We start from the raw sequence: 22,696 nt of genomic DNA, 5'->3' as shown, positions 1-22,696 counted from the left end.
GCTATAGGATTTTACATGAAGTGGTGTTACAGGAAGGGTAGAAATAAAAGAACTTTAGTCAAAGTTTATAGGTAATTGACATCACTCAAGCTGTATAATTGGAAATGTCATCTTTGTAATACTGGCTTTTGGTTTAAAATAAACAGAAGTTGTCTCTGAAATTGCAGGAAGATGTCTAAAAATTGAACAGATATGTTTTTGCCATATGAAAGCATACTTCATAAGCAGCCACTTCTTTCTACTTATTGATAAGTTTTCTGCTGATTTTCTTAAACTAGCACCTATATAAGAAACATACATAGGCTTGATTCTCAGAATACACAACATTGTGTGTGTGTATGTGTGGTGTGTGTGTGTGTGTGTGTGCGCACGCGCATTCACACACATGGTCAAGCCAGATTTGAGAACTTGGCTATTACTTTGGGTCAGGAAATTTCATGTGGCAGTTAAGAAATTGTTTGTGTGTTCCAGCCGTTTTGTAGTCTTATTCAGATCCACGGGCATAACAGGGCTCGACAGAGAGATAAACTTGGGCATATTCTCGAGGAATTTGCTACCCTGCAGGATGAGGTAAGAGCCAAATATCTCTTCCTAAAATGAAGCATTTCACTGATTACAAGCACAGTGGTGCATACCTGTAATCACTGCATTTGGGAGTGAGAGACAGAAAGATAATGAGTTCGAGGCCATCTTGGGAAAAAAAAATCACATACTTTAATTTTTGAAAAACAATTCCTCAAAGCAGTATTTTGAGAATTAATGTTGCATTATAATGTCTACTTTTCACTTAAAATTCATCAATCAACACTAGTGGAAGTTTACACAAGAAGAAATAGAACAATAATCTAGTGTATAAACTTCCTAAATTACTTTTTTGATAATGAGGATAAATTATGAAATGAGTTGAGAACTGTTGTTTCATGGCAAGTTTACATTATAAAGTATACTAATTTTAAGGTTAGTTTATGAATAGTACCAGTATTAATTACTAATATGACTAGAGACCTAAAGACAGTAACTTGAGGTTGGTTTGTTTTTTCTTTTCTTTTTGAGACAGGGTCTCACTATGGAGCCCCTGCTAGTGTAGAACTCATTCAACCCAACCATCCCAGCCAGGTTGGCCCTACCTCTGTCAGTGTGTGCTACCAACCCAGCTTTTGTTTTGCGAAATGGCCTTACTATTTTGCCCAGGTTTCTTTTTAGTCCCTGTGCTCACATGATCTTCCCACCTCAGTATCTGGAACAAGCTGGTGGTATTATAGGTTTTATAAGTCTGAACCACCATGCCTGGCTAGAGTTAAATTTGCATTTTTGTCATTAAAATGAATGCTTTTTTAAATTTAGGGAATATTTACTTAAATATTATTACTGGAAAGTAAGAACTTTGCATGTAAACCCAACCAAAAGTACATTTGAAAATAATAATTCTTTGGATGGTGAGATTTAAATTTTCATCTCATATTTTAAAAGTCCTCTCATTAACTAAACAAATGGACAATTTTGTTTCGATAGGCGGAGAAGGTTGATGCAGCGCTTCACACTATGTTGCTGAAACAGGAGCCCCAGAGGCAACATTTGGCCTGCTTAGGAACCTGGGTCCTGTACCACAACCTTCGAATTATGATTCAGTATCTGCTTAGTGGCTTTGAATTGGAGCTGTACAGCATGCATGAGTACTACTACATATACTGGTAGGAGAACCATTGACCTAAAAATGTTGGGTGGAGTGGTAAGCTCTGAGAGTGCACCTGTAAAACACAGTATAGTTTGGGGTACTATTTATTATTTGTGTATGTATGTGAGTGTGCATATTCCATGGAGCATAAGTTACGATCAAAGGACAGCTTTCAGGGTCGGTTCTCTTTCCACCTTATTGGGACAGGGACTCGCTTTCAGTGTAGTCTAGGCCAGCTGGCCCACAGGCTTCCAGCCATTCTCCTGTTGCTAGCTCCCATCTCACTGTAGGGATAACACAAGAAAAATTAACATAGTTTGCGCTGACTTCAGTGATTTGAGAATAATTTCTCTGGCATGCCTCTCCACATTTATATAAATAGTACCAAATAACCTTACTGATATTCCAGTTTGCTATGTACAAAAACTGTCATGGCATACATATCAGTTCTGAACTGTTTCTTTTGACTTCAGAATTATGTGTTAAACTCTTAAAGTTTTTGCAATATGTTTTTTCTTGTGTTTGTTTATGGATGTAATCCCTAAAACTTGTATACCTTTCTAAAATCAGCAGCACAAACAGTGATTCCTGTTTGTTAACAGGCACCTGATCACTTCCTGGGCTTAGTCCCCTAGGTTTCGTAGACCTACAGTGGGACCCAGTCACTTCCATTTCTAGACCCTTCCTAGACAATAATGCTACTGGCCCAGAGGTGGCAATCTGGGCACCAGTGATTCAGAATGTCAGCATTTGCTTCTCCGTAAATATAATTCTGTGGTAATTTTGATAAAGCACTTAATAAAAACAAAGAAATACCTGGTATTTGAGAAGAAAGGCCTGCATCTTGTCAGCCCTTTCTTCACTGTAATTGTCCTCAACAATTCATAGATAAAAGCCAACTGTTATTTCACCACAGAAATCCTTTATTGCATTTAGAGGTTTTTTTATATGGTAAGGGGAAATTCACTTGTAGTCTGAAAAATGATACTATATAATCAGTGCTTTTCTTAATTTCAGTACCAGCATCTTTCTCTCCATTGATGCTTTCTTTTATCTGATAAGAATGTCTTAGTTTTGCCTCAGCTGTAGGAAATGGCTCTAGCTTCAAAATGTAATGCCTAAATCATTCCAAATACATCTTTTGACTAGTTATTCTTTGGCTTAAAATGTTCTGTTTGGGGCTAGCAAGATGGCTTAGCAGGTAAAAGTGATATCCTCACAGTCCTGACAACCTGAGTTCGACACATAGACTCTACATAAAGCTGGAAGCGAAGTGACTTCACACAGTTGTCCTCTGCCTCCTACTTTTGCTCTGTGGCACGTGTGTCCACATATACACATCTTTCAAATATAGTAATAATAAATAACTTTAAATGTTCTGTTTTATATATGCTTTAATATTGTAACTTACTTGACATATTTCTGGGAAATTTTGGGAATAGACATCATTAGTGATCATAAAATATCTTACAAATCTTTGATTTTCATTTAATATAGTATTAATCCTTAATTTTCTTTATTACTGATGATACTATAAATGCCACACAGAGATGTGTATATATGTATACATGTATGTAATATATATGTGTATGTGGTGTGTGTGTGTGTGTGTGTGTGTGTGTGTGTGTGTGTGTGTGTGTGTGTGTGTGTGTATCTCCTAGATTTGAACTGCTTTTCTGGCTTAGGAGAATGCAATGTTTGTTTAAACTTTTGAAAATTCCCTATAGTATCCTGTTTTTCCATTTATTTATTATTCAATAAATAAATTCAAGTAAATTATAAGCCTGAATGTTTTAAATTTTTATAAATTATATAAATTTTATAAATTTGTATAAAGCAAATAATTTTTGACATTTTCTGAATCAATTTGTTTCATTTGCCTTGTAAAGAAAATATTTAATAGACAGGTGAATTGTATTCTGGTAGTGAAAAACAATTTAAGGGAATTTAATTTGCAAGTGTATAGATCATTACCCAGAAATCTTTTGAAAATTTGTAAAATGTAGAAAGAGAAAGATCACTTTTGATACTCATTTCTTTTAAGGTCTACCTTTACCAAACCAGAACGTCTGTTTTGTAAAAACATCAAAGCATTACAAAACCTTTCCACTTGTAGCTAGAGGCCTATTAGAGCATGTGCATATTAGCATACATGGGGCCCTGAATTTAGTCCCTAGCATTAAAAAAAATAAAATAAATCTATTCATTATTACTAATATTCATGTTGGTAACGCTGTCTCATTTAGATATTTGCCATTAACTAACATTTTGTCACCTTTAAGGTATCTCTCTGAATTCCTTTATGCATGGCTGATGTCAACACTGAGTCGCGCTGATGGCTCTCAGATGGCAGAGGAAAGGATAATGGAAGAGCAGCAAAAAGGCCGTAGCAGTAAAAAAACAAAGAAAAAAAAGAAAGGTGCTGTGGACTTTTATTTATTTACTTATTTTTATTTAGAGCCTGAAACTCACAGTTCTCCTGTGTGAGGCTGCCAGGTTTTGGGAGTTTGGGTGGGCACCATCACACCTGGCTTTGTGGACTATTTTTATAAAATGGAGTACACAGAACCTTTGACAGACAAGTAGATGGAGAGCTCCTTATGAGTTGTAATGGGTGAATTAGTCTCATTTACCATTGCTGCACAGAAGAGAAGGCAGAGACTGAATTCCACTATTAGTGATAGAACTTCTTGAGTTCCTTTTCTTGCTTCTGTTTCTTCCAATTCCGTGTTCCAGAGGATCTTGGTCAAGAAGTAGCCATATGAGGCTGAGAGGCAGTGGTGATGGGAGAGATGGTTCAGCAGTTAAGAGCACTGGCTGCTCTTGCAGAGAACCAAGGTCCAATTCCCAGCACCCACATGGTGGCTAACAGTGGTCCATAATTCCAGTTCGAGGGGATCTGATAGCCTCTGCTGACCAGGATGATTACATGATACGGTTGTGCTTACATAATGTAGGCAATACATTCAAACAGAGAAAATGAAATAAAAAAACAGAAGTAGCCACATGGAATAGGCTAGAGAACAGGCAGCAGGAGTCCGGGAACCTTTTGTCAAAATCCTGTGACTTGGGAGGAAGGTCATCTGCAGTTGTTCTGTCACAGTGGTGTGTGAAAAGGGGATCAATGTGCTCCTTGAGGCCTGGTGAAGAGCTACCAGGAAAGATATGCTTCCAGAGAGACTGCTGTTACTTCCTGCTAAAACTTTATAGTATTATCTATTTGGGGAATACAACTATTGTTTAACCTTTCAGTTCAATTCAGTTGTATTATTTGTAGGTTTCTGTCATAAGGTAAAATTAATGCTATAGAAGCAAAGTGAAGTCTGCATTTAGTAAAGAGCCCAGACGTTTTTGTTTGTTCGTTCCTTAGGACAGTCTCACTATGTAACTGTGGTTGGCTTGGAAATCACTATGTAGACCAGGCTGACCTTGAAATCAGAGATTTCCTGCCTCTGAGTGCGGCAATTAAAGGTGCACACCACTAGGCACAGCCTGAGAGTTTTTTAGAAATTTGTTTTTCTAATTACAGTTCGCCCATTGAATCGAGAGATCACAATGAGCCAAGCGTATCAGAATATGTGTGCTGGAATGTTCAAAGTAAGTAGTTGAAAATAGTGTTCTGTTTGCTGTTTGACTATATCATTATTGTCTAGTTTATTTAAAAGAAACAAGTTTTCCTTGATCCTTACAAATCTAATTTGACCTCTGTTTTATTTACCACTTGTTTACTTACTCAAGTCTAGTTGTTTTCAACAAGTAGTTGAACCCTTGCTGCTGTACTGAGTGCATTAGCTCTTATTTGACACGTTTTTTACTTATTGTTATACAGCCACTTGACACATATGATACAGGGGGGAACAGAAGGAAATGGGCTCCACAATGAAAGTAGTTGAACCCTTGCTGCTGTACTGAGTGCATTAGCTCTTATTTGACACATATGATACAGGGGGGAACAGAAGGAAATGGGCTCCACAATGCCTAGTGTAAGCAAAAGCAGTCATTTTCAGGAGGGTAGTGACTTGGCAATTCAGGAAAGATTTGAGGCAACTTACATGATGGGACTTCCAAATGGGACATTTGAAAAGACCTTTCCTGTGTAATTATATGATATTTGTTCCTTCAGAAGCTTTTACCTGAAGGTCTCTAAGTAATTACGAAAATATGAGACGTGAAAATATAATGTCTATGTATGTAATTTCACTGGGAAAAATAGTAATATTGAACACTGAAACTCAATTTTATGTGTAGGATATGGAACATAAAAATGAATGCAAGAAGCCCACATATAGTATTTAAGTAGCTGCTTTTTGTTGTTTTTATTCTGTACTAATGAAGATGCTCACTTTCAAATGGCTGCTGCTTTTTTTTCATCCTTTTTTCGTTCAGACCATGGTTGCATTTGACATGGATGGCAAAGTATGCAAGCCCAAGTTTGAGCTTGATAGTGAACAAGTACGGTATGAGCACAGGTTTGCTCCATTCAACAGTGTGATGACCCCACCACCAGTGCACTCCCTGCAGTTCAAGGTGAGCTTCCAGTCTGGTCTCATGCCATACTAGAGAGATCAGTTTGTACCAAGCCATCTTGCTGGGTCAGTGGGCTGAGGGATATCAATAGCAGTCTTAAATAGTGTAGCAATTACTTGGTTTGGTTAGACATATGAATCATATTACTCATTATTAAATAAGTTCTGAGGATAATATAGGTGGTATGTGAGGGTTGAGAATTGAATATTTACATCAGAATCTTTATTTGAATGGATAATCAATGAAGAATTTTGTCATAATTTAAAAGGGCTTATATTAAACGTGATTTTGATAGTCTTCAATTTTGTTTTGCTTTTAGGAAATGTCTGACCTCAATAAATACAGCCCTCCTCCTCAGTCTCCAGAACTGTATGTGGCAGCTAGTAAGCACTTTCAGCAAGCAAAAATGATACTGGAAAATATCCCCAACCCAGACCCTGAGGTAAGAGTGGGTCTAACTGTCATTCTAGAGGATAGGCTTGGCAGAAAGCACGTCCTGTTACAGATGGGAATTAATTTAAGTCCATCAACTGATAGTAATAGAGCCCGTCTTGTTTTTGCCAAGAGTTTCAGATAGCCTTGCCAACTTAACCATTTTAAGTCCCTCACTACTGCCCTCGGATTTCAAAACTCTTTTGCCCAGGTTGGCCTTCAGCCTTCCTGTAATGCTAGAATTATGGGCATGAGCTATCATAATCGGGTTCCACTTTAACTCTTAAATACAAAAAATGATCTGCCCAATTACGGTAGAACACCTCCCTCACTACTGCCCTCGGATTTCAAAACTCTTTTGCCCAGGTTGGCCTTCGGCCTTCCTGTAATGCTAGAATTAATGGGCATGAGCTATCAATACTCGGGTTCCACTTTAACTCTTAAATACAAAAAATGATCTGCCCAATTATGGTAGAACACTATTTCATATTTGACCATTTAAAGGCTGCTGCTTTAGAAAACTGAAAATAATTATGATTTAGACTTGATATTTAAGGAATTTGTTTTATCTGATTTTATTGAGATATCCTTATTCTAATAAATAAGAATTACCTCTGATTCACGTACACCATTTAGGGGATTACATGATACCAGCTTCATTGGAGAGGTATTTTAGCATTATGTGTCAAAAACCACCAATGCTGCCATAAGGAAACAGAGTTGTCAGACAGCTGGTCAGTTGCTCCTGTGAACTCTCAGCAATGGTGACAACATACACAAGTCGTACACGAGTTCAAGCCAGAAAACTTCCCAACATAGACATGAGGAAGTGGGTCATACTACCTGAAAAGGTATTGACAACTGATGGCTGCTGGGAGGGAGTCCATCTCAATGGTAGAGTTAGATTTTCTAATTTTTTGTTGTTTTTATTCTATACTAATGAAGGTGCTCACTTTCAAATGGTAGGTTAACCAGGCTCCATTGAATTAATGCACACCAAAAGACTACCTGAAAAGGTATTGACAACTGATGGCTGCTGGGAGGGAGTCCATCTCATGGTAGAGTTAGATTTCCTAACTTTTTGCTGTTTTTATTCTATACTAATGAAGGTACTCACTTTCAAATGGTAGGTTAACCAGGCTCCATTGAATTAACGCACACCAAAAGGCATTTGGGGGACACAAAGTTGACTTGATAGGCGTGTGTGTGTGTGTGTGTGTGTGTGTGTATTTCTATCTATTAGAAATTGTGACTTGAATAGTTAGTAAGGGGGATACAGGTAGGAGAGGGGATCTGAATACAGTCAAAATATATTGTATGAAATTCACAAAAATTCAGGTAACAAAAGATGAAAATAGAGGACATGATGTTGAGGATGGTAGTAGGGTAGGGTGGATTTGGGGGGAAAGGTCTGAATATGATCAAAATACATTGTATGAGATCTTTGAATCAATACAAAGTTTTATTTTTATGTTTTATTAATTTTTATTTTATGTGTATGAATGTTTTGAAGTATGCCCGTGTCATGCAAAACCCGAGTAGGCCAGATCCCTAGGGTGTTGGATCCCCTGGAACTGGAGTTAAGGGTAGTTGTGATCCATCATACAGGTGCTGGGAACTGAACCTGAGTCCTCCTTCAAGAGCAGCAGTGCTCTTAACCACTGAGCCATCTCTTCAGCCCATTTTTTAAATAAAAATTTTAAAGAATCGCCAGTGCTGGGGCTCATTGATAGAGTGCTTACCTATCATGATGCACGAGGCCTGGGATTCATCCCCAGCACTGTAAATAAATTTTAAAAGGCTGATCTGGGTTTGATTCTTTGAGGCAATACATTTTTCCAGAGAGTGGCCAGTCAGGCAGCAGTGGGAACTCATGTGTTGAAACTTTTCAGACAAGTAGTGGTCAGAAATAATAACTACACAAAGGACAGTCATTAGCAGCCAGGCACGTTTCTAAGCTTTAAATAGAGTCATGCATCACTTAATAAAGGGATATGTGCTGAGAAGTGCATTCTTAGGCAATATTGTTTTGTATCATGGCATACTTAAACAGGGACGGCTCTGGGTGATATCTGTGGGACCACTATTGTATGTATGACCTGCCCATTAACTGAAATGTCATGCAGCATTAATGAACTGAGAGTGAAACTCGGGAGCAGACTGACTTGCCTGAGGGACTACAGCTAGTCAGTGATGAGGGTGGGGTTTGTAAAAATGGTGTCCACGTTCTAAACACTGTACTATGCTGCCTTTTCATGATTTGTAGTCTGAAGCAAGATATAGTAGCCTTTTCAAAGTAGAGTTGAATGATGTAGAGTTGATTGTCAAGTATCATGTTTATTTTAAATAGCCTTTAATAAAACAGCAACACTTCTGTTCTGCATTGTTCCTACTCATGTCTATAAAGAACTTTTGACTTCAGTTTTATTACAGCTTAATACTGTTCATATTTTAGGTCAACAGAATTTTAAAGGTTGCCAAACCCAACTTTGTAGTTATGAAGCTATTAGCAGGAGGACACAAAAAAGAGTCAAAGGTAAGTACATTGCTCTGAAAATAATTACAAAGTTTCCTATCTATCTTTAGTAAGCTACATAATAAAGCTTGGCATTTTGCCTAGAAACATTTTGCTACTTAATATTTCTGGTCTGCTGCCTTTCCCTGTAAATTACTGAATAACTTGGGATAAGAAAGTTAGGTATGGGGCCAGAGCATCAGGAATACAGAAATAGAGACTGAAGATAATGGCTCCATGAGTAGAGGTGCTTGCTTCCAAGCCTTAAAGACCCGAGTTTGATCACCAGAACCCACATGGTAGAGAATTGACTCCTGCAAGTTGTCCTCTGACTGCCACACATGCCCCACAGCACACATGTATCCCTCCCCCATATACACTTAAAGTACATAAATGAATACAAAAAATTTTAAAGGAAAGCATGTAGAGCTGGAGAGATGGCTCAGCAGTTAAGAGCTGTTCTTAAGCAGTTAAGGGCTGCTCTTGCAGAGGACCTGGGTTCAGTTCCACATAGCGGCTAACAACTGTCTATAACTCCAGTTCCAGGGGATCTGATACCCTTTTCTGACCTCCACAGACATTGCACAACACGAGTGCACTTGCGTACATGCAGGCAATACACTCATACACATAAAATAAAAATAAATTTTTTAAAAAAGGATAATATGGGGCTGGAGAGATGACTCAGTGGTTAAGAGCACTGGCTGGTCTTACAGAGGACCCAGTTTCAAGTCACAGCACCCAGATGGCAGCTAACAACCATCCGTAACTCCAGTTCCAGGGTCCCAACACCCTCTTACCTCCATGGACATTGCACGATACAGGTACACTTACACACATATATGTAAAATATTTGAAAAAGAAAATATGTAAAAAGTAAATTTTGGGAAGAAGTATGAGGTAACTAAATGTCACCTGCTTTGGCAAAGTAAATGCTTCATTGTCTTTTTGTGTGTTCAAGTTTGCATTCACATGTTCATGGAGGCCAGAGGTCAAGGCCTGGTGTTTTCCTTAGTGGTCCTCCACTTTAGTTTTAGAAAAAGGCTCTCACTGAACCTGGCGCTCACTAATCCAGCTGAACTGGTTAGCCAGCAAGCCCCAGGGATCTGCTTGTATCTATCGCCAGTACTGAGATTACAGCCTGTGCTGCCATGCCTAGCCTTTTCATGTGGATGCTGGGGATGGATTGAACCTCAGGTCTCTGTACTTGCACAGCAAGCACTTTACCAACCGAGTCATCTCTGCAGCCCTGAGACTTTTTTTAAATTTAAAATTTATTTTTATTTATGTGTATGAGTGTTATTGCCTACACGTATGTAGGTGCATCCATGTCGTGCAGTGACCTCAGAGGATACCCTGGAACTGGAATTACAGATGTTGTCCACCATATGGGTTCTAAGATTCAAACCCAGGTCTTCTTAACCACTGAGCCATCTCTCCGGCCCCCAAGTGTTCTATTTAAAGGCCCAGTCTTAACACAGTAGCCTTCAGTGTTGGTGAAGCTCTGCCTTGCTTCAGAGACCACCCTTGGAGGCAATTTCAGTGGCATTTGCCTATTATTTGTAGCTTTACTTCTTTATTCTTTCCAATTCCTTCTCTCTTCTGCTTTATTAAAGACCCATTTCATTACTTAGTACCGTCACTTACCCCCTAAGTTGAAGGCTTTGTCATACCCTAGTCTGACTGAGCTCCTTTTCTGGAACTGAGGTCCATTTTCCTTCAGCTTTCCTCTGAAGATAGAAAACAGCTGCCTGGGATGTTTTCTTATGACTTTCGGGTTTGACATTTGCCATTCAACTAGTAACCTCTTTATGTATCGCTTAATTTCTGAAAACATAGGAAACTAAAATATTGATTCTGTTTACTATCTGAACAGGTATAGGTACATTAAGTGACTTTCTGGTTTTCTTTATAGGTTCCTCCTGAATTTGATTTCACTGTTCACAAATATTTTCCTGTTGTGAAACTTGTTTGAAAGAGACTGCAGAGATGACCGTGTCTACTCTTCAGGGGTACATCCATAAGTCTTACCACATACGTGAAGTGAAATGGATTTCTTGGAAAAAAACCCATTATAAGGAATATATTTAGTTTGACACCTTTACCTGACATGAGTGAAAACTGCTGTTTTAAAGTGGCTTGTTCTGTTCCATGGGTGAAACTGGCCTTAAGGAATGCATTGATGAACGTTATATGGTTTTATTACAGACTTCATTATAACTCATTTTTTTAGAAATGATTGAGTGACATAGTGTTTGTAAAGGTTAATAAATTTCTTGACAAAAATGCACTACTGCTAATATAACTGCTTTCTGTGATGGTACACGGTAAGAACGGAAGGTCTTTGCACGGCACCATTCTAGCAGTTCAGATGTGATTTGAGTTGGCTGTGGTGGTGTGCCCCTGTGATGCCAGTACTTCGGAAGTGGAAGCAGTATGATAAGGAGTTCAGTCTGGGCCGTGTGAGACCCCAATCCCCCAAAACCAAAACAACCCAAACAATAAACTCAAAAATGAACCAAAAACAGTTTAAAAACATGAAATTTATTAAGTACATAGATTCTGGTGAAATTTAAAGGGATTTTTGTTTGAGGGGGAGTATCTCTACATGAGGATTGTGATTTTGTGTCACAACACATTTGTAAGGATCTATAATCATTGTTTTAAGAAGAAACACAGTCCTTTAACTGTTACTTTTGACACTTAAGAGATTATACAGCATGTTTGCTGGTGACATTGAACAGGTAGGAAAGTAGAAATGTATAGATGGTTAAACTGTGGGTCTTAGGTTTAAATGTGCTGTGCTCTTTTTATTCCAGTTTAACCCATGAAATGTCTTCAAGTAAAGGTTCTGTTCCAGATCCACTGACTTCAGCCTAAGAGTGCTGAACGCAAGGCCCTAGCCTTTCTTTGCTGCTCATTCCTCTTGCTCTCTCTGCATTTGTTTGCCACATCTGCTGTCTAAGCCTGTGGACCTTCCTTTTTGTCCTCTGCAGGGAGCGGTACTTTGCTACCCTGAAGTTTAAAGTGGCTTTGTGGCTTGGCCTAAGACTAGTTCCAGTTCATTTGACTTATGGTAAAAAGGATCCTGAGAATTAGTGTCTTAACTTTGATCTGACTTGGTACTTTCTTTGGTGGTGCTGAGGATGCAACCTAGGACCTCACACATACGCTAGAGAGACACTCAGTGAACTATACCTAGTTTTGTGACACCTTTCTTGAAAATGCATTAAAACTTTTTCCTAGAATAACTTTGAAGTATGCCTGACTGAACTTGGCTGCTATATTAGAGGGCTTTCCTGACTTGTCTGATCAACTCTGAGGTGTTCTGGCTGTACTGTCAAGAGTGCTTTAACTCTTGCCTTAGCCTCGAATAACCAATAAACAGCTTGAAACTTCAGAACTCAGAAAACAGTATACATGCTAGTTCTGCTTAATTTGTTCAAAGGAAATCAGCACTGCTTGGGCAGTAATTTCCAGGTACTTGAAACCAAAACAGAGCTCTGATAGGAAGAAGGCAGTACAAAGAATAAAGTCCACTGGGATTTTGTGTCACAAGAAAAATTTGAAGGTCTGGCAGGTGAAGAGTATGATGGAAAAATGGTTGTGCAACATTGTACCACGTCTAGATAGAGTGGGGCACTGGATCTGGGTACTTTTGCAGTGAAGAACTACCTAAACTTGCCAAAGGTGTTTTAAAAGATGATTTTAAAGAGATGAAATGACTAGGGAGGAGAAAACTTAAACCACCTGTGCATTCGTTGACACTAAGGTTTGTCTTCTGTTTTGTTTGTTAACCACTAGGTGGAACAACCCCAGCAGAACACCAGAGGAGTTGTAGAGTGGTCTGTACTAATACTGCTTTCCATTTACCCAGACATGTACCAACTTTGGGATCTAGAGGTTATTATGAATCAGGTATAATACTTGCAGGTTCTGTTTAAAATTCAAACACCAGACAACCTTCAAGGAAGATGCAGTGCTTTGGTTTGATAACAAGACAGGTAGGTCACTGGGCTTCTGGAAAAATTTGAATAAGCCCCTCATAAACAGAGCAAGGAGATTATTATGTCAAGATTGCTGTTTGCAAGGAAAAAAAAGTTGTAGACTATTAGATAAGTCCACAGAATTACTCTTAAATGTGTTTATAACTTCTTTTTGAAGTGATAATAATTTACTATAGTCTAATATTTTCATTGTAGAAAAAGGCAGCCATGATTCATCATCCTTCATACCCCTCAACCACCATTCTGCTTTGACAGTAAAAGCTAAACTTTAGGTAGAAGTCTTCCAGAAGGACTGCAAGGGCTAGGTGGGGACGCAGCATGGTTATTTTTATTTATGCTGACATCCTGTTTCATTTCATGAAAGAACTGAGGCAGCCACAACCCTTAGTCACATGAAAAGCTGATTCTTTAGGGATCTAGAGAGGGATGGAGGGAAAACAGCTGAAAACAGTGGAACCTGTGGAGACAGCCTTGAAAGTTGAACTAACTCGGCAACTGTAAGCATGAGATGAATAAAGACTTTAAACTGACAAAGTAAGAGAGAATTCATGTCAACACTAAGACTGGAACAGAAAGGAAGGTCAGAAAAGGACTCCAGTAAAATCTTAACAGCATACTTCATACCCCTGTCTCTCCTGAGTGGAAAAGTATCTAAAAGAAAAGTATCACAGTTGGAGACTGTCACATGAACACAAATAGGCCCTGCTTTGGCTAGAGGCATCTCATGGCCTGCTGAGTCCAGGCACCACACTTCACCTGCTGGAGTCTCCAGAACTGAGCCCTGCTTTCCTTGCTGAAAACAAGGGGCTTAACCAAATGTTTCCTGAGTCCCATGCATCTCCAGGCCTGTGAATTTTCTCACTGTAGGTAGCATCACTGAAAGGAAGTCATCAGTGTGACTGCCAGTGAGCTGCATGTGCTAAAAACCCACTTACTAAAGTGTCAAGAACCTACTCAAGTCAGACCTAATGCCATTACCATCTCTGAACTACGATACAAGACATTTTCAAAACAAACATTGATCTTTGACTTTCAAACAGCATGTCAACTACAGCAGAAATAGCTACTGCATTTCCCTTTGCCTGTCTTGAGTGTTCCAACTCATAACATGGATACCCCCGTTAACTTTTTTACTGTAGTAACAAAGCAGTTACAGGTCCCATCCTCGCCTGTCTCTCCCTGTCTGAGCTCTGCCATGGCCATTCAGGGTTTTGTTCAGAGTCTAATCCAATCTTTGCTTTTCTTGGTGATGTGTTTAATCACTAGAGAGGATTTCACTTTGCCCACACACACAAAACAAGGTAGAATCCACAGGTGTTCAAATCCTAAGTAATTAATGATGTTTTGTACAACAAGAACAAAGAATACATTTTAAATTCGTTTTCCCCCCTGGTGTTTTGAGGCGGGGTTTCTTTGTTGCCCAGGCTGGTTTCGAACTCATTATGTAACCCAGGCTGGCTTGGCACCTACAGCAATCCTCCTGCCTCAGCCTCTTGAGTCCTTGAGTTACAAGTGTGAGCTACTACACCTGGTTAGCTTAACATTTTTCACACAAAACAGCTTTGTATTGAGGCTGGTCTAAAGCTGTGACTAGTGGTGTTTATGCTGACAGTCAGCTCTAGGCCACTGATGGTGTAAATCGAAAGTCCCTGCAGGAGAGCATGAGCCACTCACTCAAGAATGGAAACTGGCTGGTGCTGGCGCTGGCACTGACTTAGCAAGTGGAGAAGGGGAACTGGTTCTCTGCAGCTGGCTTCTCCACATAGGTAAACTCTGCTATAAGCTGCTTTGTTTTATATCCATTGTAGAATGACAAAGCCCTACTGTCCCCACACCAAAAGGAGAACCGGTTTTCTATTTTTGGTGTTGTCCTGATCAAGGAATACCTATTAGCCAATAAAGTTTCACCAACATTGACATCCTATTGTAGACACTTTAAAAGCACCCCAAACTAATATGGTTTTCTTGCTAAAGAGAGCCCCACAATAATCAGTTGATGTACATTTCACCTTGTTACATTTTTCAGTGTAGTCCATACTCGGTCACTCACGAGTCTTATGTAGTGATCTCTGTTCGGGCCTGTCAGGGAGCATTGGCTCCAGTTGAAGCACAGCATGACCCTGCTTTTCACGGTGATCAGGTAAACTTACGGTGCCTTTCTTCTCATCTTGAGCCTTAAAAACTAAAAATGAAAGGTACAGTATGCCAGTATTAAATACTTTGGTGAGAAAAACATATGCAAGTTTTATGTAAGTTCTAGAAATAGTCAGAGAACCTTATCTTCCATAGCAACACTAACTTGGACAACAAAACATATCATATATATATATATATGTGTGTGTATATAAATATATATATATATGTGTGTATATGTATATGAATGTATGTGTGTATAGCCAACAGTGGGCCACAAAACAAAGCTAAAACCAGTCAGTATCCCTAAAAACTCCGCAATTGTTTAAAACCAGCCAATATCTCTAATAACTCCATAACTGTTTAGAACGGTGTAGTCCATGGTCTCTGGTATTGTGTGACTTCCTCATAGGTGCAGCACTAACCGTGCACACATCTGAGAACTGTCTTCCTATGAGTTTGGGCCACATTAAGACTCCAAAGCTCACTTGCGGAGCTGAAGTCTGATGATGGCTTCTTTGTCTTTGACACATGATATAAAAACATCACAAAATTTAGAAACAGTATGACTCATCTTAGTAGGTTAATTACAATTAAATGCATGCCAGATTAAGTTCTATCTTACGAAGTTGAAGCAACTGTCTTTTTCTTCTAAGCAAGGTCTAAAACTAGTCCATTGTTCAAAAAAAAAAAAAATGCACCTGCACCCTGGAGTTAGGCAAATCCAGTATGCTTGAAAAAGAGCAAGAGTATATGTGACATACAGAAAGAGCTTCAGGGTAAAAACCCGAAACAGGTATGACAGAGGATGTAGAGTATTATTCTGGACCAGAAGGAGCACAATAGTTGGAAAGACACTGACTACATTTGAACAAAATCTGTGTTAGATAATAGTACTGTGTCAAGAGTTCTTCATTTGGACAACTGGACTGTGATTCCTGAAGATGCTCACATTTGGGGACCATGAAGAGAAGGTATACAGAAATTCCTTTTGCCACTTACTACATTGTAAGCTGAAAAAAGTAAATTAAATTTTTAAAATTTTAATTTCATGTGTCTGTCTGGGTATATGCACATGAGTGTACGTGCCCAAGGAGGCAGAAGAGGATGTTAAGATTTCCTGGAGCTGGAGTTACAGGCAGTTATGAGCTGCCCGATAGGGATGTTGGGAACTGAACCTTGGGTCCTTAAACATTGAGGCTACCTCTCCAGCCCTGAAAAGTTAAAACAAAAAAAAATTACATTCCCACCTCCCAGCTCAGATTTCTGGACCCAGCGACATGTAGGTCTCTCCTTTCCTTCTTAATATCCCTTTTCTAAACATGCTTTCTCTAGTGCTTTGGGCTGCCCCTAGCTTCTTGTATTTCTTTACTTTTTCTCTAAAGCTTCCTTCTCCTCACCGTGTGACTGAACTCCATGCAGGCTCTAAACCTGCATGGCTTCATGGATTTCTTTCCTTCTCCCTTCTGTTCTATTCCTCAAGGCAACTAGTGAGATGACCAGCTTGCTTGCCCTGAGGACTTTCCTTAAAATTCTAATAAAATTGTCCTTAAAACAAAAACAAGATAGGCTGGGTGTGGTGATGCACACATTTAGTCCCAGCAGGCAGGTAGATCTTTGTGAATTCAAGGCCAAGCTGGTTTACATAATGTGTTCCAAGCCAGCTATGGTTGTATACTGAGACTCTCCCGCTCATGGGATAAGAAGAGGCGGCATCTATGAGACCGAAGTGAGGTGAAGGTAACAACCTCTCAAGGTGGCAGTAAAGCAGCAGAGCTGGCTTACATTGAAGCCTGAAGATACTAGACTCTTTCCTCAGTTTCCAAAGGTGGGCTAAGATGAAAACTGAGGTTTGGGCCAGTGAGATGACTTAGCAGGTAAAGGCACTTGCCACCAAGCCCGACAACCTTGAGTCTGATCCCCAGGACTCACATGGTAGGAGAGAACTCCCAAAAGTTGTCCTTTAACTCCACACGTGCACCATGGCCTACACCCACCCCTCCCAAATAAATGTACTTAAAAAAATAAAACAACCTGAGGGTCTATCCTAGATGGGCAATTAAAGAAACCTGGACACAAAGCCTCTCTTTGATTTATAGGTTACGGTATATAAACTTGCAGTGCATTTGAGACAAAGTACTTAGCATGCAGTGTGTAAGCATAGGGCACAGCAACTTTTATCATCTGAATCCAAAGTACCACATTGAAAAGAATTAAAGACTGCTTAAAGAAGCTAGGCATTTTGTAGCACTCATATTTCGACTGAAGACTCATGGAATCTATTAGTCCTCCTCGCAGACTTCTCATGGATAAGGTCCAAGGAAACTAGTAGCTAGAGTTGAACAGAAAGTAAGGGAACAAGAAATCATAAGAACTTGTAGAATCCAAAGGACTCATCATATTTTAGAGACACTTGTACAACCATGTTTGTTGCTGCTTTTTTCATAGTAGCTAAGAGATGGGAGCAATCTAAGTGTCCCTCAACTGACAAGTGGTTAACAAAAATGTGGTACATTTACACAATGGAGTTCTATTCCTCAGAAAAAAAAGATGAAATAATAAAATTTGCAGGTAAATAGATGGATCTAGGAACTGTATACTAAGTGAAGTAACAGACTCAGAAAAACAAAAGACGTATGTTCTCTCTCATTTGTGGATCCTAGCACCAAATCCTTTTAAATTCCATGTTCTTTTAATAAGATGATGCTGTACAGAAGTCTCTTCTGCATGAAATAACTACCATCATCATGACTTCGGCTGTGCCTGCTTGCTAATTGGGCTTGCTGACAATTGTGCTCCTTCATTAAAGGAGAGGCAAGCAGGGTCATTAGGCCCTCACCGGAGTATCCAGCCACTCTTCCCAGCCAACTGTATGTATTTTGGCCCTAATCACACATGGCCTCCTGGATTTGGGGAGGGCTAAAGTATATAATCTGGAGAAGGCTAGGAAGAGAAGGCTTGATCCTTGCTGGGTAAAGGCTTTCCAGTGTGCATACCCACAGGTCACTAATACACCTCAGCAACCCCTCAGTCATCTCTGTAATTAAGTTCAGTAAATTCATTGGTTTTCCAGGAGAACTTTAATTAAACATTGGTTTGACACCAGAACCTTAAAAGGGGATAAGCATTGCTTAGTATCCCGAGGAAAAGAATTCTCACAACAGATGGAAAATTTGTTATTATGTCTCATAAATATTAAAAAAGAAAATGAGACTAAAAGATGTTAAAAGAATATGGGAATGGAGATATTTTCCAAAATAGAAAAAATGAGAAAGCCTAAGCAAGTGATGAAGGTCTGTGTAGGTTTGTTATGATACATAAAGGATGAGACAAAAATAATATACACATAATCTTAAAATTTCTAAGGTCATAGTTTAGTTAACTACTTTAAGGAACAAAACACATGTCTAGTCAAGGTTTATCTGAGAACATTTGTTTTTTTTTTTTCCCCAAGCTTTATCTACATAGCACATGGTAATTAAAAGTACCAAACTGGTAGAACTAAACTTCTTGGATGATTAACAGCCATACTGTGAGGCCTATACTAATCTGTTCAGAGGGACTTAAAGGACAGTTTTTGCCCCTTGCCCTCCAAGGTCGACTAAGTTCCAGGGGACTATGGAACATCTCTCAAAATATCCTGTAACTGTGGTGAGTCACCTGTCTTCTTGTTCAGGGAGGACATGGAGACCCCACTAGATGGACTTGAACCAGTGTCCACTGTCTACAAAGAGGAGGGTCAACTCAGAGGAAACATCTCATTCATGCTTCCAAGTGAAGCCAGACATGGTCGAGCAGGACCTTTAACTTATCTTCACATAGATGGAACTGGTAAAAGAAAGGAGCCAGGGGCTCCTCCCAAGCCCATGTGACCCCTGAGGAACAGATCCTGAAATGACCTTAAGTGTAACAATAATTGATTTATTTGGGACAACTGTATGGTCTTAAACACCCAAAAGCAAAGTATAACCAAACATTAAAGTGATTAGTATATTTTTTAAGCGTTCCTTGGATTATACTTCCCAGACATTAAGCTTAAGTCCAAATAAAATGTTATTTAGACAATTATCTCTCATTGATGATTTTGTTTCTAAGCAGAAAGTGCCGCTCAGATGTAAGACTTTAGGTCTTGGTCTGCAATACTGTAGTGCCCACCTGTAGCTAAGGGAGACAACTCACTGTTTTTCTAAAATGATGGCTGAATTTGTTTTCTCCCCCTATTAGAAGCCTTTGAGAAGGAACTGACCCTGATTCTAACCACTCCAACAGCTATCAAAGTGCCTGAAAACAAATCCTGAGTCCATCACTCTCCAGTCAAGCCTTGGCAGACAAAAGAAAAATGAGGAGGAACCCAATAGAGGGATGCTTTTGGAAGCTCTTGTCAAGAAATTCCAATGGACTCTCATTTGAAATTTGCCCTGTTCTGACTTTTTTCTGGTTCCCTGTCTAGAACTTGTAATGCTAGCTACTCTTGCCTTTACTTCTCCTTCACATCTCCTATTCACCGGCCAAGGAGTTTCTTTTCACCCTACAGATAAGAGTTATGTAATCTGGGAGTCTTTTAGATAGACCCACTGAAGGGGTACCCCAATTGCCTTATCCTGCGTCCCTGTTCAGCATGAAAAAGCCAAACCGGTCTGCGTCCTGATTCCCTATCTGCAAGCTGGGCAACCTCTTCAGAGGATGGTGTGATAAGAATAGGAGGTAGGATTAGCTAAGCAGTTAGGGTTAAAAAACTCCAAAGAAAAGTAGCCAGTTTCTTGGCTAAAACTCAAAATGTCTTTGGGCCTCTTAGCAACATTCTCTGTTCCAAAGGCCTAAAATGTCAAAAGTATTTGGAAGACTTTTATCTAATCCCTAAAGGATTTTAGGGTTGCCTCTTCAGAGAGGGGAGTGTTAGAGTAGCAAAAAGCCCCAAAGAAAGAGAGGGAGAGGGAGGGAGGGAGGGAGGGGCAGAGAGAGAGAGAGAGAGAGAGGAGAGAGAGAAAGAAAAGAAAAGAAAAGAAAAGAAAAGAAAAGAAAAGAAAAGAAAAGAAAAGAAAAGAAAGAAAAAGAAAGTTTGAACACATGAACATGAAGTTATCAGAAAAAAGTGGTGGGGAGATATGGGAGGAGTTGGAGGGGACGGAGTGGGTGTGGATTTGATCAAAATACCTTATACGCATGTATGGAATTCTCAATAAGTTTTAAGCTAAAAAAAAAAGCCTATAGAAAAGCTAAATTTAAGGGTTAGAAATCTGAAAAGAAAAAATTGTAAACTGGAGAAATATTAAGGAAATACTCTGTATACAACCTAGAAAAGCCAAAATGAAACATAGGTTTTGAAAAGTCACAGAGTGAGATCTGTACTGCTAATCTGAGTTCAAGGAACCAGAAGGAAAGGAGTGTTATCAAAGACACGTTGCCTGAGCTTTTCTAGAGGGTTAGCCTCACTAGACAGCTTAAAATGGCTTCAGAGGCAGTCAACAAACTCCGCAGAGATCAAAACCAGGTGTGGTGTTACTAAGGCATGGGGCAGCCATCTTGTTGGGGATCCCTAGATCATTGAAAGCAAACCCACCAACCATTTCCTGGGAAAGCTCCGCCCTCACCTTGCTCCACTACCCTGCTTGCCAGGGGTTTTAAAGAGAACCATCTCCCTGAACTGATAACTACCTACAGTGTTGTGAAGATTAATTAGGTAAAGAAAAGAGAAGGCAAAAAAAAAAAAAGTGACTCCCTCCACCACCACTATTCTTACCATTTATATTTTTGTCATTCCCTGCGAGGATTGCCTGCTTCTCTTTTTCAGATTCTGCTTCATTTTCATCTACATATTCATCCTCAATCAGTTTCTCCTGGTTTCTCCCTGTAAAACCAGCACACAAAACATAAGCTACATTTTACTTGGTGTCATCAGCACACCAGCACCAGTATTGGGTGTTACCCTAGGTCACCAACCTTTACTGAACTTCTCAGGATTCATGGGCTTAGCACCAGTACGAACACCATGTAGATGTGCTCTTAGAAACATGCTGCTTCAATACTGAGTCTATATAAAACATGGCCCTGGTAACAGGCTATAGCTCAGTGTAGAATATTTGTGTAACATACATGAGAGGTTTCATCTCTAACACAGAAAAATCCCTAAGTAAGAGGCCACAGCCCAGGCTAAAAAAGAGAAACTAAATGAAAATTCCTTTCTTGGACAATCAATGAGATTAAGGAAAAGTACTGTTTGATGAAATAACAACTGGAAATGGAAATAACGACTAGAATGTCTTGGCATGGCCCACTGCTCCAAGACAGGGCATGAAGTTGCTACTGTGAAGCAAAGGATAAGACTCCTTTCTAGGTAAAGAATTTGATTGTGTAGTATCCCATTAAGCCCTAGAAATTAGAGTAACCCAAAAAGATCAGCAAAGAATGCCATCAAGAGACCACAGAGTTTGACTTAGACATTTAAAGTGTGCATGCACATAGGCAAATGAGACAAATTTTTTTAACATGCCTTGAAAAATCTGGTTTTTGCTACACTGTGCAAGGTAGGAACAACATAGGTCTGCACACTCAATAGGTTTGTTCATATGAGGTCATGACAGATGTGTCTGAAAGCAGGTACATCATACAGGCCTTGCATTATCTCAAGTTCTCTGCTATTACACTTCATGTTCAGTGGTTAGACATGCAAGCCCCCCAGAGTGTGGGTGTCTTCCTTTCTACCATGCGCATCTTTTTTTCAGGTATGGAGCAGGACCCTGAGCAGTGATGCTCAGCAGGAGACTTCTAAAATGCACCTCTAGCTGGAATTTAGAGGACACATTCTTCCAGAGGAAAGACTGAAGTAAAAATCAGATTCCAATTATTTGGTCCATCAAATACCAGAGATGTCATATCTTCATGAGTGCTCCTGGCTCCAAAGGATGGAAAATTTCCAAATCTTTTTAAAAAATATTTTAATTATCATTTTTATTTTATGCATACGCGTGTATTGCCTGCACGTATGTGAGTGCACCTGTGTCGTGCAAAGCTGCGGAGGTCAGAAGAGGGCTTCGGATTCCCTGGAACTGGAGCTAAGGACGGTTGTTAGCTGCCAGGTGGGTGCTGGGAATCAAACCTGGTTCCTCTGCAAGAGCAGTCAGTGCCCTTAACCACTGAGCCATCTATCCAGCCCCAAGTTTCCACATCTTTAAGAACAAAACACATCCAAGGTATTCTGATTCTGTTGAGCTGAGACCCACCCCACCACTTTTTTTTTTTTTTTTTTTTGTCTTTTTGACACAGGGTCTCCCTGTAGCCACAGGTGGCCTGGAATTCTCTATGTAGACCAAGCTGGCCTCAATCTTACAGCAATCTACCTGCCTCTGGCTGGGATTAAAGTGCTGGGAATAAAGGCAGGTGCATCACGCACAGCTACCATTTTCTTTT

The 22,696-nt window shown here is 39.6% G+C and overlaps 2 protein-coding genes across 2 annotated transcripts in view; one reads left to right on the top strand and one right to left on the bottom strand.

Moving 5' to 3' along the window:
- The window catches only part of Naa35 (N(alpha)-acetyltransferase 35, NatC auxiliary subunit), a gene marked incomplete at its 5' end in the record, with an annotated part of 41,951 nt that extends 30,516 nt beyond the window's left edge, over positions 1-11,435 (top strand). The window contains 8 exon segments of the mRNA XM_029563502.1: positions 472-570; positions 1,513-1,691; positions 3,958-4,094; positions 5,205-5,272; positions 6,062-6,202; positions 6,522-6,644; positions 9,090-9,170; positions 11,065-11,435. Coding sequence (XP_029419362.1) covers positions 472-570; positions 1,513-1,691; positions 3,958-4,094; positions 5,205-5,272; positions 6,062-6,202; positions 6,522-6,644; positions 9,090-9,170; positions 11,065-11,124 — 888 coding nt within the window.
- A 309-nt stretch (positions 11,436-11,744) lies between these two features.
- The window catches only part of Golm1 (golgi membrane protein 1), a 77,231-nt gene continuing 66,279 nt past the window's right edge, over positions 11,745-22,696 (bottom strand). The window contains exons 9-10 of the mRNA XM_008833105.3: positions 21,030-21,137; positions 11,745-15,338 (exon numbers count right to left, since the gene is read on the bottom strand). Coding sequence (XP_008831327.1) covers positions 15,199-15,338; positions 21,030-21,137 — 248 coding nt within the window. The 3' untranslated portion in view covers positions 11,745-15,198. The remainder of the gene's footprint in view (positions 15,339-21,029; positions 21,138-22,696) is intronic.

The sequence above is a fragment of the Nannospalax galili genome, unplaced genomic scaffold, assembly GCF_000622305.1.
Source record: "Nannospalax galili isolate Female #2095 unplaced genomic scaffold, S.galili_v1.0 scaffold1096, whole genome shotgun sequence".
NCBI classification, from domain to species: domain Eukaryota; kingdom Metazoa; phylum Chordata; class Mammalia; order Rodentia; family Spalacidae; genus Nannospalax; species Nannospalax galili.
Note: the sequence above shows the minus strand (reverse complement) of the source record. Positions and strands in the feature narration are given on the sequence as shown.